Genomic DNA, 15271 nt, shown 5'->3' on the forward strand with positions numbered 1-15271 from the left:
ATCTCGTTCAGCTCGAAACAGTACGACGAGCCAGCTTCTTATACCACTGAATGCGGAGGTGGGCATCTGACTCCGTATGAAAATTAATTTTCATATCCGGAGGTTTTCTGTCTGGAGGACACATACTGCAAGCTTGACGGCCAAGGACAGAATGACCATAGTCTGAACCAGCGCACCTCGACCGTATCGCGAGGCAACGAACCCTACCGCAAAGCCGATAGACGGCAAACGGGATGTTGCAAGTAGCGGATGCACGTGGTACCAAGACCTGAGAGGCGTTTGATCGTGGGGTGAGACATTGGCGATGTGCTTGATAGTCTCAAACCGCTTGTTGGCTTCCAGTAAGTGAGGCTAAACAGGTGAAAGAGCTGGACAAGGAAACATTACCTGTATCCCAAGAAGTACCTGTATCTGTAGCTTGGCGCTACACTCACATTACGGTTTCACGGCAATCGCACTCTTCCGACGAGCTTATTTCGATATCAGCGCGACAACCGCGACAATCGCCAGTGACTCAACGGCTCTTTCGCTGGGTACTTTCACAATCTACTCCAACCTACTAGTGGATCCAGAGCTCGACATGAACCGACCGCAACGCTTCGATGTCGCTCTCCAGGTACCGACCAAGCTCATAGGTCGGCTCGTGAGTAATTGCCGATGTACGAACTGCATGTGAGACAAACACTGACTTCGTACATCCATCTTTAGGTGACAGATAGAGTTGCATGCCGCCAGCATACCGAAGTGCTGCAAGAGAGACCTCAAGATGCCCGAGCGTGTGCGAGGAAAACTGAATATCGGCGCAATATGCTGAATGCGCTCGCTGCAGCGTGTGCGCAGACAGCAGGCTTTGCTCAGCGCGATGTAGCTTTCAAGCTAGTCGAGAAGTTCAGGACTCTGGCGCAGACACTGGATAGGTCCAAGGCTGTCGCATTCACCTTTGGTGTCGAAGAAGACGAGGAGATTGTTACTTTGCCGATCGAGGAGCAAGTTGCTGCAAGTGGGGACTCGTCGCCCGAGCCGCAATCTAGTCCGCTTGAGCTTTCTACGTCAATGCCTGCCCGGGAAGACACGTTACACCCTCTCTTGGTCGCGCTCCTTGCCTTCAAACTAGGCGGTCCCATCAACGCAGCCTTTACTGGACACCAACATGAATGGAGGCCCCCAATCGACACTGCGCGCGATACACCAAGCTTCTATTCTGAGGGCGATGTAGGTGACTTCTTCGATGATATTCGAATAACGATAGTATGGGAAATGCGCGATGATAAAGCGACCGGTCCTTCGGGGAAACACAGTGTGTTCCTGACAGGCGATGCCACGCCCCGACCGCTGGAAGCGCTGACAGTCCAAAAGCGGGCTGAAGCCAGCTCACCAGTTACTATACTCTACGACTGCAGACACGCGGCGTTATATTACGTCTGCGATGATCCAGACGCGATACGTGAGGGCAAGAGCTTGGATGTCCATCTGAATACCATCTCGGACAAAGACGTCCGCCTCCTCAATACAGCAACAGGCGACAAGTCTCGTGGGAAGCCATCACTAACAGAATTGGTGACCAACTTTCCCATCGAAAATTATGCCAACCACTTTCACGATATCCTTTTCGACAGTGTCTCAGTCAACGCCATCTTCACGAAACTTGATATGTTCGACGTACCGCCAGCGCCAGCTCTTCCCCCAGACCGGCAGCATCTGCAAGACAAGCGATTTGATGCATACAAAAAGGACAACTTGGCTCATTTGCCAATTGATATTAAGAGACTGGCGGGCGACGTATATCTAGAAGGCAGCTATCCTACAGCAGCCAGCTTCCTAGATAAGGTCGTTCTGAAAGCACGCCGCGACGTTCATCTGCCTGTTGGGGCCAGCCTTTTTCCACAGTCACCTATGGAAGAGAACATGGAGTGGGCACGGAAGTCCATTCGAGACCTACGCGAAGACTTGGTGTCGAACCGCGTTGCACACTACGCAACAGCTCTCGTAGATTCTGCGTATGCAACCAGAGATCTGATTTCGACCGCGAATTTGCGCAATTATGCGAAGATGCTGGAGCGGCACTATCTGGAACTCATCGGCATTGGTTTCACAGACGACGCATGTTCGCTTCCGTCAATGGCTGCCTTGGCTTGTGCCTTCGGTAACGCTATCGATGGGCTCAAGGAAGTGCAGATTATGGCGGAACCTTGGATCGAAGAGATGGATCTGCAGGTCTTTCGGACGCGCTGTTTGTATCTCTTTTGGTGCGCCGACTGGTTAGTACGCTACCTGGTGAAACCAGAACCAGGACCGTTCATGATCATTGATGAGAAGACGGCCATAGCAGGTGCGCAAGGTATGGGACGAGCGGTGCGTCGGATAGCGACTATGCTGTTGCGCAATTGGGTAGCCTGGAGTCTTTTAGTAGAGGGCTTGCCACAAAGTGGTTTCTTCGTCCGAGGATCGTGAGCATAGCTGCGACGATGATTACTCATAGTGTCTAGAGCGGTGAAAATTCTAGGGGTAGATCCGAGATTTGAGGCTATACCTAATTACTTCCCGTGTCCGCCTGGTTCGCGGGCCGTGTGCCTGGGAGCCGGAGTCGTGCTGCAATGGATGTTCTGCGAGTTCACGACTATGTCGATGTAGACGCAATACAACTGATGCATCAGTATCTGAATGCGCGCCTGGAAAGATGCTGATGAGATGGAAAAGGGTTCATGCAGGTGCGGGATGTCGCTGCCGTTACTTTCGGTGACGGGACGCTAGTCGGGCGCTAATCCGGATTCGTTTCTAGAAACCCCTCCGGAAGTCATGCAGCTGTCCTTTCACTCAAACAATTCTCCGTCAAGCCTGCGCATCGCTCCAATCCTACGAAGGTCTCACGGTGTGGCTGGTGACATTCCATCAATCGGCGGCCGGCGGCGTGAACGTGCTTTCTGTATCCGCAATGGCGTCTGACTTTTGCGCCACGCGACAGCGGCGCCACGCGTCTGGACCAGTTGTTTCGTTTCACCATTGATCTAACACGGCAAGACACGAACACCTGATAGTAGTCCAGATTGCCCGCGTGCTGTAGAGTATTCAACTCTGGGTAAGCTGTATGCTTAGTTGCAGTGAGATTCTGCTCAGCGCTACGAGGCTGGCAATCGATTTGACGGAGAATTGTCACAGAGATCGCCCACCACCATCTGCGATTCGGTCACATCCAGATCTCGTTTCATTTATACAAAGCGGAGTAGCCCCAACCGAGGATCCACCTGTTACATGCTGCGAGAACACCGGCGCAGGCGCCATCCGCTTTGTGCCCTCATTTCTCGCGGACCCTAGACCTTCTGCGATGACAAGCCTTGCCCAGCAATGACAAGCTCAAGGGATTTGAGCTTGTCGACGACTCGTGGGAATCCTCCGATGTCTCCACCTATCAATACGTACCACTGTCGATGAAGCCCTGGTATAAAGGCTGCCTTGCGGCACCTCTACAGCACCCATCAAGTCACTCATTCATTCATTCTCTACACAACAGCCTTACATTCCCTTCAATCATCCTATTTTCAAGCTACATTCATCATGGTTGCTTTCACACTTACCTCTCTCCTTCTTGGCGCTGGTGCGCTCGTCTCGGCTGCTCCTTCCAGTCTTGACACCCGTGCAAGCTGCACATTCTCCGATGCTGCTACAGCCATCAAGAACAAGGCCTCTTGCTCTGCCATTGTCATACAGGGTATGACTGTTCCAGCAGGAACGACCCTTGACTTGACAAAGCTCAAGTCAGGCACGACCGTCACCTTCCAGGGCACCACCACCTTCGGCTACAAGGAGTGGGAGGGTCCTCTCATCTCTGTCTCGGGAACCAACATCAAAGTCATTGGTGCCGCTGGCCATGTCATTGACGCAAATGGTGCTAAGTGGTGGGATGGCAAGGGAAGCAACGGCGGCAAGACGAAGCCCAAGGTATGTTAATACTGATCTTTTGCTAAGCTACAACTGACTTGGCAAGTTCTTCTACGCCCATTCCATGATCTCGTCTTCTATCACTGGACTCAACGTCAAGAACACCCCTGTACAGGGATTCTCCATCAACGGCGCGCAGGACCTCACCCTCGACAAGATCACCATCGACAACACTGCTGGTGACGTCACCAACGGCGGTCACAACACCGATGCTTTCGACGTTGGCAGCTCCACTGGTGTGTACATCACCAATGCCAACATCAAGAACCAGGACGACTGCCTGGCTGTCAACTCCGGTACCGACATCCACTTCACCGGCGGTACCTGCTCTGGCGGACACGGTATCTCCATCGGCTCTGTAGGTGGCCGCAGCGACAACACTGTCAAGAACGTCATCATCTCCGACTCCACCATCACCAACTCTGACAACGGTGTCCGTATCAAGACCGTCTCCGGTGCCACCGGTGCTGTCTCTGGTGTCACATACAAGAACATCACCCTCAAGAACATTGCGAAGTACGGCATCGTTATCCAGCAAGACTACCAGAACGGCTCTCCCACTGGCAAGCCCACCACCGGTGTCCCGATCACTGGCCTTACCATCCAGAATGTCAAGGGTACCGTTGCTGCCAAGGGTACTGATGTCTACATCCTTTGCGGTAAGGGCAGCTGCTCCAACTGGACCTGGACCGGTAACAGCGTCACTGGCGGAAAGAAGAGCACTAGCTGCCTCAACATCCCCGCCGGTGCTTCTTGCTAAGTTGCAGAATGAGATGAGTGCTATACCTTGGAGCACCGTGAAGTAGCTTTGGATCGGCCTGTGGCCTTTCCTATTTTCTCTTGTACATCTTCGTCTTTCAGTAAATATTTAGTCCTCGTAGCAGCTACGCTGCTCAGCGATAGACATCTCAATCTATTGTTGTATAAATCCGCATTTTCGAGTTCAACCGTGACTGACACTAAATCACCAATGCATTCATGCGCGGTGAGTACATCTCAATGTTTGTTTGACAAGCGGACCTCGTATTGTCTGTTCTCAAAGGGACTCTATCCAAGCCCATCACTGCCATAATACATCAGGCCCTTATTATCCCTGTCCCATCTAGACCCTCGGCGGCAGCACCGTAGGCACCGGCCCCCTAGTGGTCGTCCTTGGCAACTCAGGCACAGCAAGCGTAGGCAAGCAAGCACACGCACTGCTAACCTGCGCAACCACTTGCTCACCCGCACAAGCCTCCTGCGCAAACTCCGGCACGGCACGAACATCATCAATCAGCCTCTGAGTGAAATTACCGCAGAACTCTTGCGAAGCCTGAAGTCTACCCTCCACATTTGCTGTGCGCATCGACGTAAGACAAGAGTCTACTTCGCAAACGGCTGGCTTCGCACACTCCTTGCTCGCCATCTTGACGACGAAACTACCACGCTCGATAGTGTGCACGAAGATGAATCCGCTCTTGAAGTTCGCGTAGCTGGACCAAGAGCCGAGGAAGGCTACTGTGCCGCCACCTTCGTTCTCATCGTCTTCGGGGTAGATGTCGAAGAATCCGGCTTCGCAGATACCGTCGCCGCTGGGATCTTGCGTAATGGTGTGGATGTCCAGGACATTGAGACCGTTTCCGTAGTTCGATTGGTAGAGGTAGTCGCCAACGACGTATTGGTTGTGGTCGATACTGCGGCGCTTTCCCTCGTAGTTGCCAGAGTAGAAGGGGTTCTCCAGGTCGCGGATGTCGAAGATGTGGGTGGTAGGTAGACCCTGTGTCATGGGACCGACTTTGGCGTCACGCTCGTCGAACTCATCGTCGAGGAAGATGTATTCCTGCCAGGTTGCGTTGTTGACGACACCTTGATGGACGTACTCTGCTCCAGGGTATGTGGTGCGAGAGATGATGTTGGTGATGTTGCCGGCTTTGTCAGTTACGTCGTAGATGGTCAGCGTGTCTTCGTTGTAACCGTAGCAGATGTCGCGGCCGTAGTACTTAGTGTCTGGTCCGCGGTAAACGATGCATTCAGCATCGTGGACATAGCCATCAGCAGAAGCACAACCTGGGCTGGTCGGGTTTTCAGGGTCGCTCATGTCGATGAAGATGAGGCCTCCGCGGCATGGCAAATCGCCACGGACACGGATAGTCTCGTTACCGCCAACTGATCCAACTGCTACGGCGTAGTTGAGTTCTTCGTTGACAACGATGTTGTGGGTTCGGCCAACCGGGAGAGCATTCCAGTCATCAGTCAGACCCCAGTGGCCAGTCAGATCGTCTTGGGTAAAGTTCATCGGCTCGCTTCCGTCAAGGTCCAACAACTTCTTCATGTCGAAGATTTGAACACCGTGGTTGATGGCCTCACTACCAATGACGGCATAGTCCCTCATCACGCGAATCTCGCGCCAGCGGGATCCGATAGGGTCGAAAGGAGGCAGGCGGCCCAGATAGATCAGCTTTCCTTCGCTGCTGATCTCTGCAAAGGCGGTACCGTCAAACTGGCCGATTGCTACAAACTCGCGTCCATCCTCTGACGTCCAGCCCCAAGAAGAGGAGCCTTGTCCATCAGAGCTGCCAAGGAGGGAATGTGGGAGGAAATGGTAGAGGTCGATCTATACACATTAGCGAGCTGATGAGCTTTGAACCTCGAGCCAACTGACATTATGGCACCTGAACGTATTGTTGAAGTCACCAGGGATTGCAGCAGCGAAGCCGTTCTCACATGGCGTGTGACCTAGTTCAGGGTAGCGGGTGCTATCCATCTCTCCCGAGGCAATCTCAGCATCCCATTGTGCCTGTTGGGGTCAGTATAAGCATGTACCAGCGTGCACCGACAAGGAAGCCTTACGATCTTCATCCCCATGATCCTTGCATGCACAATACCATCAGCATACTCCTCCGCAGTACCCAAGGCGGCCGCATTACTCAGCCCGACCAAGGCAGAGCCAAGAACCGACAACGAAGATACGTGAACCATGGCGATAGCGATTCACCGTCAGTCCAATGGTGCGAGATGTTCCTGGTACCTCACATATTCAGCGTCACCGCGCCTACATATACACTTTCCCATGTTCCTTCCGGCAAACCACGAGCCGATATCCTCCTTGGTCCTGCAACAATACTCACTACGATATCCGACGAAACCTGTTAATCTCTGAGCCAACTCGTCGCTAAGATACAAAAGATCTAGTCGGTCAGCCCCGATGACCTGGTTAAGAAGGTCGCTAGATACCATCTCTTGGGATACAGAAGACTGCTTGGAAACCGCTTGGTAACCAAGACCCCAATTGTCGGTAAACACTAACCCACACTACTTGCCGTTTTCTCAATGGTGGGTGCTAGCGCTTGGCCCACGTTGAGCTGCACTTGGCGGCTTCGGCGCCGAAGGTGGAGGTCTAGGCACGGCCTTGGAAGTCGGCATGGGATTTACCCCGCTCCGCCGGCCTACTATGGTGGCTGGGTGTCTGTGCTAGGCTCCACTGAGGCTTCGTTTTAAGACCATGGCTTCTCTTTCAATTTTCGTGCGTCTATGGCTAGCCTAACTCTGACGTGGGCTTACCGTTCACTAAGCTAGGTCAACATGGATTTCAGCCAGCTTCTGGTGTTTATGCCAGAGCTTTTTCAACAATGTGCGTTGTACTTTAGTCTTTGTAAGCTACGCGCGATACCTAGGTATCGCCTTCAGTCAATTTGCTAATCTACGGCGTTACCCGTTACTGGCTCGGACAAAATGAGTGTGGTCCTTCAACGCACTTCTTCCAACCTTCATGAGTATCTTCATGAGATGCTCAATCTACACTCGCAGCCGCGAGGTCCGTCACGCTCAAAAAGTCTAGCTTTTCGAACGCCAAATCCAAATCGAAGTCTTCAAAGCAAAAAAAAAATCAATGCTGAAATGCATTGGACAGGTCGCGATCGTAGTGGACTGAAAAGTCACAACTACGTCAGTGAGGCTCTGTCCTCACCCTACGCATACCGTTGGAAAACGCTTAGCTCATCGGTGCCAGCCGGTTGACAATGGGGTATAATGCTTTTGGTAGACTCGCAAACGCCAGAATAAAACGCTCAGTGTACTAAGGAAATATCGGCCGTAATCGTTGTGTGGGAAGGAGGGCGCGGGCGAGGGCACCGCTCATAGTCGAAGCTGATGCACATCGATAGATGGGACTCAGCATGCTTCACAACAAAGCAGGAAACAAACGTTAAAGCGTTGATAGCCCCGTCCAGTGGTCCGCGTTGTGTGAGTCGACGAACTAACGCCATCCATTTTGGCCAAATTGGGCATTGTTCAGCGATGACCTCCCATCATTTATGTTCATTGCAGGGTCCATAAAAGATTGCGACCAGTCTTCTTGATGCATCAGCTCATCAAAAGGCATGTTGCTGGATGTTTGCATCGGCATACCCTGCTGAGGTGGATATCCGCGGTATTGCTGGTTACCCTGCATGAAATACATGGGCATGGAAGTAAAGATCTGCGCCTCACTGTCCATGGGTCGAGCTTGCGAATTGGGCGTGCTCGTGGGAGCAAACATGGCCGGGTGTCCTTTCATCTCCATGCTGGTCGAAAGTTGAGGAGGGTGTCCGCTCACCGGGGTGCCAGTACTGCGGTCGAAAGTTTGTGGATGTTTGTTTTCAAAAGCAGTCATGGGCTGGTTGGGGTAGGCGAGCGGGTCGGCAGACGGAAACATCATTGTTGAGATGTCTGCGATGGGGACATTAAGACCTGACGGGTCTGCCAAAGGGTTGCCTAGGCTTGTTGGCCCAAAGGCAGATGATGTCTGCTGCGAGTCATGAATAGGAGCCAAGCCAAAGCTCGGTAGGCTATCGTTGGATGATGTAGGTGTAAGGCCTGGCACACCATCGAATAGATTTGGGTTGGAGATCGAGTGTGCGGGATAAGAAGAACCCAAGCCAATGCTACCAAAGTCAGGGCCGCCAGACTCAAATGACTGGGCTTGGCCAGCAGTCTTGACATTGGGAATGCTATCGGGATAGGTACTCGCACGGCGGGGTGCGGCAGAGTCGCTCTGACCAAAGGTAGGGCGGGTGCCAAGAGAGTGCGGCGAGCTTCCTTGTCGGCGCTTCCTCGATGCAATGATCTCTCCACCATGTCTGATTGATTCCGGGAGACGTTCAAACATGCCCTGGGAAACATTATTAGTGTTGTCAGTCAGAAGAAACTAGTGCTGTGCCTACCTTTAGTGCTGTGCTGCACCTATCAGCGGCCAGGCTCCTCTTCGCGAAGTACGCCAATACGTCCTTCCCTTCCACTGCATCCCGTAGCAATTCAAAACTGGTGGGACTCTGTGGGTTCTCCAAGACGAAATACAAAATTGATACAATAGCGAAGAAGGTCGTATACATGGAAAACCAGTATGCTCCAGCCAATTGGCCGCGATTTCTCATCTCCGTGGAAATGTGGATAATATTGCGCGAGACGTTAACGCAGGCAGAAGCGCAGGCAAAGGCTCTCTGGTCCACGGTGTTCACGTTGTACGATTGCGAAACGTAGTGTAGGAATGGCCGATAGAGTAAAAGCTGCGCATGTCCGAACGCCATACGGAGAAGTTGTTGCACCCTGCGTATATGTCAGCAGCTGCAAAAATGATGTTAGATAGTCAGCTTACCTCCTGATGATTGGAGGGGCATCACCGCCCGGCCTGAGCGCGATAGGCAGCTCATCGAGCCATCTTGCTAGATCCTGTTCGATTTCGCGAATCTTGGAGTAGCCCACAGAATAGGTCACAGAGTTCTTGGCGCCTGATTGTGTGCCTTTGATAGGGTAGACGTACTTGCAGATCTTGTTCAAGATTTGGACGAGACGCGTGTGGGCATTGAAGGCCGCCATGACAGAAATGCTTCCATTGGGCATGGGCAGAATCTCCGTCTCCGTAATATACTCGTCATCGACCTCAACTGGCCACTCTTGATCAATGTCCTCATCGTCCAGAAATCGCGGTAAACCGAGCATGGCCCCGACGTATGTGTCCATCCTTCGAATCACCCAAAATATGCGTTTACGTGTTTCCGCTTCGATGGGATTGAACTTGACGTTGAATGAACGGTGCAAGCCCATGCGTAGCGCAGAGCGCAGAGCAACTCCGATGTAAGCATAGCAAGTGCTAAGCTTGGCTGACGATTGCAAGAATTGGATCATGAAAATGATGGCTTGAAGTGAAGTCAGATCCCTGCAGTCAGTAATGTCCAAGAGCTGGCGCGAAGCTTTGAAGTACTTGAGTCTGGACCGCATTAGCATGGACGAAGCTCGCACAGGGAGACTTTGCTGCGTACCCCTCGTCGGTAAGGATGTCGTAGCTTGCTACATCGACCCCGGTGTCATTTTCGGAATAGAGTTTGCCCAAAGCTAGAACGGAGTAGAATAGAGGTAGAAAGCTAGTCTCGGCGCTGCCGTAATTCTCGGGAGCGACTTCGTAAAGACGGCTCATTTGCTTGTAGAAAGTGGGGAGATGGACAACGCGCAGCATGGCGCTGTACTGGATGATGGCACTGTCACAGAGAATGCGTGCATTTTCCTGGCTGGGCAGGGGCACGTTTGACGGAGCTGTAGTGGATCCAGCGATTGAAAGGGAAGGAGACGGCGGTTCGTAGGACATGGATTGGTGCCGGAGGGACGGCGACTCGTCCGAAGGGATTTGGAACATGTCATCGAATTGCCGCAGGCCCCTCATAAAGCTGAGTCCTGAAGAGTGGCCCTGATAGTCCCATTTGCCCTCTTCGTCGAGATCAAGCTGGCCCGTCGCTTTGACCATGGCTTCCAGGTGCGAATCAGGCTGGTCTTCATTGTGGGCCGGTGCCTGGTGTTGCGCGATCCGGGGGTCTACAGGCATCACAGGAGGCCGCACAGCTGCTTGGGGCAGCTGTGGTAACAGGCCGTTCTGGAGGTGGGCGTCTATGGCGGGGTCATTCAAATCCACGGTTGGCAGCACCACGTGCAGTAGCGCCTTTGCGCGCTTGAGCTGGCTTTCGAGAGCCTCAATGTACTGGGGCGTCGCATTGCGGCGGCGGTTTGAGGGCTGGTCATAAGTACTGGAGGGGATCAGTTCTGTGTGCAGTAGCGAATCCGTTAGGGGACATTATTTACCATTCTGTAGGCTGTTAGCTTGCATTCTCCCACGCAATTCAGTGTACACACAGGACATACCATAGCTGTAGACAGTGCAATGGGTGCACGGCTGCTTGCCGTCGCACTTGATCTTCTTGCGCCGGCATTCGTCGCAGGCACGCGTCACTCGTCGTCGCTTCTGGGGTTGCTGTTTCGGTGCGTGATCGTCGCCGACGTCATTGGTTTCTGAGTTTTCCTCGCCAAACTCAGAGGCGTCTTCCTGCGGGTTGTCGAAGGGGCCCGAGCGGCCCGCGTCTGCTGGAAGGCTCTCAGTTGTCGTGAGGGCCGGAGAAGTCATGGGTGTCGGGAGGAGAGTGTAGCCAGCTGTGGCTGGGGGGAACGCTGCGCCTAAGAGCAAAGTGGTGGATGCGCGCGGCAGGGGTGTGTGAAGACGGCGGAGAAGCTTGTGGGTCAGGGATTAGAGTTGGGTTAGCGCCAGCGCATGGCACCGTCCCGCCCTTTGGACGCCGGAATCGAATCGTTGCTCTCCGCCGAGTCGTCCGCTTTTCACTCCTCACCTGGCAGCCAAGCCTGGAACTGGTGCATTCATCTCGGCGAGCTCCCTCGACGCTTTCTGGAATTGCCCACGGCCGCATCGCACGCTGCCAGCTGCCCGCTGCCTCTGCACAGCATACACACCGCTCCTGCGGGCCCCACTTTCCGATAAACCTCCTCAGTGATACGCCACTCTTGCACCTTGCCAAGTCGTCAAGCACAGCCATGCTCACCTGTGCCCTGTGGCGTCATACCGCTGCTGGCATGTGTCCTGGGGACGCCCATGGGTTGAGACAGAGGTGAGGGGTCCTGCTGCGACGCCACCCAACAAGTCGTCGAGCCCTGCGTCCAAGCGAAGCCGAGCCTTCTCCATGGCTTTTGGAGCAACTCAAGCCGCATTAGTGGTCTGATCCGCCATTCCGTTGCAGTTCAGTCGTTCCCCGATATTCCTCGTGCGCTCTAAAGCCACTACTTCGAGCAAAGATCAGCCACCGATAGACTCGCTTACGGCTGAGGTGTCGAGTGGCACCGTATTCTCCTGCCAGCCATCTGTCATACGCCCAAGCGAAGACAAATATTCACCCCAGATGTGGGCTCTTCGGTCTCTCATCCAGGGCGAGCTTCCGAAGGCCTGTCTACCCACCAGCACCAACCAGCATGCAGCCTTGCGCGACAGATCTTAGCGCCGGATAAAGTCGCCATGATGGTGACAGCGTGGCTTGACTGCGGCTGGTGACCCTGGCCGTCGTCTGCAGTACACCGGCAGACAGACGTCGCACACGGCTCTGCCATGCCTGGGCTTCTCCCACAAAGAGGAAATGTACAACAAGCGAAAGATTCACATTCACATCCCATCTGTCGTGCGCATTCGGACAATTTCAGTCAATTCATTTGTTTTCCGTAACTGTTCGTTTTCGGGTGACGACCTTGAAAGGTGCTTAAAACGTTCAGTGGGGCCAACTACCGCTTTAGTTTCCCCATGAATACAATCTGCCAATATTGTAGAGCGTATCGACTCGCCAAGCGGGAAATCCTTTGAGATATGAGATATCTTGAGGGCAAACTCTGCTCAACCAGGCTCGTTTATGCGTGTTCTGCCTGGCGCATGTCGCCTAATTCTCCACGACCGTTTGCGATGCTTGTCAACCGATCTCTCGCCACAACTGCAAACATGCATATATATGGATTCCCACGAGTAGTCCTGTCGGAGGTACCGACGATGGACTCATGTCATACCGAGGTCCCTTGGCACTGCCACGCTTGCGGTTATGGAAGCCCACACGGTGGTTATTGGAACACCCTACGAGGTTTTAGTGGTGCTTGTCTTGAGCTATGTGTGCCGACTTCCGGATGACTCAGCGGATCGCTTGTTGCCCCCACTTTCGCCCGCCGGGTGGTCGCGCGCTGACTCGGCGGGCGCACTGGCAGGTCACGGTCAGCGTTTAATTCGAATGCCGTTGGCATTGGCATTGGGCTGATCGTATTCCTGCTCTAGCCACAACACTAGCCACACAGCCAAGAGGAAAACGCACGATATTTCCTGCTGATGGTCACCTGCCAATGGGCCAAGCTACGTCAGGAGTGGCGCAAAATTGTCTGGGAGATGGGCCAAGTCATGACTCCGTCTTGGTGAAACGTGGCTGAACAGGAGAATGTGTGCATGACGCCAAGCGAAGCCAGTCTCGCGATCGCTTCGAGGTGTGGCGCATGACGATGCATATGTCGTTGCGAGAAACCTTGCAAGGATGCTGTCCATGTGCTTAGCTTGCTGCTTGCGCCTGTACGTAAAAGCCAATGCAACCTCCAGGGCGAGGGGCCGGTCACCGGTGACTCGTCCGTTGGGGCTGTCAGGTAACATCTCGAATCGAGGCGTAGCGTGATGGACTATCAGAATATGGATTTACCTGAGGCTCCTTGGCTCTCTAATGTGACGTTCACTGCAGATCCATGCAGCCTGTGTGATCGACAATTTAAGCATCACACCCGCAGTAGGACCGCAATCGAGATGCGTTTAGTGAACCACGATCAGCGCACCCTGCAATGTGATGGTAATCGCGAAAGAAAATTCTGTGTTCTTGTCATGTCTAGGAGTACCAGCAACAAGCTTCGGGCTGAACACACCCGTCATTGGTACCAGCTTCAGATTCACCTGCATTAGCTTCATCCTGGTCGTGAATCCGACTTCGGCATCGAGACAGCCATGAGATCCATCATCGAAACGTTTTCCCCATGCCGTGACGTAGTGAGCGATCTGGCTCCGGTAAAAAGGTCGAGATCAAAACTACGGCTTGGTAGCACAGGCTAACGGATTAGCCTCCGGAATTCTGGGCTTTGATGTTCTTGGTCGAAGGGTGAGCATCCTCATGACGAAATGAGTATGATCGTGAGGATTGGCGTTCTTTGGAGCGCCCACAACAGCATGGCTAACTCTGTCTGTATCCCTACTGGAAAGCGTATCGACGGCTTCACATAAGCGTAGGTTCGTCGAAATGCATGGCTGAGGATAGCAGGTGTCTTGCCTGTCCCCCGTCCGATGCACAGTCAGAGCGAATGACGAGATTGTGACAGATGTTGAAACTAATGGAGGATGCCGGAAGTAGTGAATGGGTTACCGGATTAGTTGGATAGCCCGATACTACCAGCCATTAGCGCCAGGCAACTATACATTGCCAAGATTTCTGTGTTGTAAATCGAGCATGTATACTACGGACGCGAGAGGCGAAAGACATAGTAGCCGTCGATTCCACAAACCTTAAAGAAGACCGGGATGTACCGACTCTGGTACTAGCAGTCTGCGTCAACTAAGAGCCGTTAGCATCCGTTCAAGAGCCGTGATGGAGAATCTAGACCTACGGGCCGAGGCTACCGAATGCGTACGATCATTGCGTGTGCAATACAATGGTGCCAACGACGAATGCCTCCGCTTGCAAGTTGGGATATGCGCTTCGAGCATCATCAGCACAAGCGACGAGGCAGGGTGCAGCTATCGTCCCAAAGAAATTGCCGGGCGAGATGATGATGGCTGGCGAGATGGATAAACGCGTTACGACAACGTGGGTCGTGGTTGTTCTTGCAGACGCTTCTGCTTACCAGGACTGATGATGCGCGTGGCAGAGCTGGGAGGCGTGCCTGCCTAGCATGAGCCAGATGGGGCGCAAAATTCATTTTGCAGCTCAGTCTGGCAGGAGCGAGAGCGTACGCTATCGTGACCTTCTTCGATTAACAGTATTACCTGCAGGCCGTTCCCTCCAGCCCGACAAGTATTGCGATGTATACCTTAGTACGGTTCAAAGACAGAGACGAATACATTTGTGAGCCGCGATGTTCAAAGGCATCAGATACACAACATCGTCGCGCTCTGGCGCTCGCTCACCCTGGCCTATCTTTAACCAGAGCTGGTCATCGCAAAAGCGCTTACATGGTTGCTGTTCGATATATTGAAGACAGACACATGCTGAATATCGATAGAGACATACGCATCTGAGTAGAGTATCGGATCAGAACGACGGTGAGTGCTGGTCCTTGGTTTGGACTTAGAGTACTCGCAGCTTGCAGGTCGGCAGTTTATCCAGATATTGAGGTCAGTTTGGATTGACATGGTCGCAGCGGTAGCAGCATCAGCAGCTCAGACTGGCGTAAAGGACTGTCGCAAAGAAGCACGTGGAGTCGTGCGTTCAACGTGTAGCCTAACCACGCCGCAGAGATCGTTCAGCAATCCATCCCTCACAAGATC

General features: G+C 53.2%; 4 protein-coding genes across 4 annotated transcripts; 2 read left to right on the forward strand and 2 right to left on the reverse strand.

Annotated features, from left to right (window-relative positions):
* Positions 1–807: 807 nt before the first annotated feature.
* Positions 808–2451, forward strand: J4E92_001671 (uncharacterized protein; the record flags this gene model as incomplete). Its single annotated transcript, XM_051493082.1, has 1 exon — positions 808–2451. One exon carries the CDS (start codon positions 808–810, stop codon positions 2449–2451), a length of 1644 nt encoding a protein of 547 aa, XP_051356313.1.
* A 1101-nt stretch (positions 2452–3552) lies between these two features.
* On the forward strand, positions 3553–4696 carry PGN1 (glycoside hydrolase 28 protein; the record flags this gene model as incomplete). Its single annotated transcript, XM_051493083.1, has 2 exons — positions 3553–3936; positions 3983–4696. The coding sequence occupies 2 exons, from the start codon at positions 3553–3555 to the stop codon at positions 4694–4696; spliced, it is 1098 nt and encodes a 365-aa protein (XP_051356314.1).
* A 342-nt stretch (positions 4697–5038) lies between these two features.
* J4E92_001673 (uncharacterized protein) lies at positions 5039–6894 on the reverse strand (the record flags this gene model as incomplete). The annotated part of the gene is made up of 3 exons (XM_051493084.1): positions 5039–6529; positions 6578–6712; positions 6766–6894. 3 exons carry the CDS (start codon positions 6892–6894, stop codon positions 5039–5041), a joined length of 1755 nt encoding a protein of 584 aa, XP_051356315.1.
* A 1276-nt stretch (positions 6895–8170) lies between these two features.
* On the reverse strand, positions 8171–11341 carry J4E92_001674 (uncharacterized protein; the record flags this gene model as incomplete). The annotated part of the gene is made up of 5 exons (XM_051493085.1): positions 8171–9064; positions 9117–9498; positions 9548–10159; positions 10212–10983; positions 11083–11341. 5 exons carry the CDS (start codon positions 11339–11341, stop codon positions 8171–8173), a joined length of 2919 nt encoding a protein of 972 aa, XP_051356316.1.
* Positions 11342–15271: the final 3930 nt, after the last annotated feature.

This window comes from Alternaria infectoria (assembly GCF_024043175.1).
Source record: "Alternaria infectoria strain BMP 0036 chromosome Unknown scaffold_2, whole genome shotgun sequence".
NCBI classification, from domain to species: domain Eukaryota; kingdom Fungi; phylum Ascomycota; class Dothideomycetes; order Pleosporales; family Pleosporaceae; genus Alternaria; species Alternaria infectoria.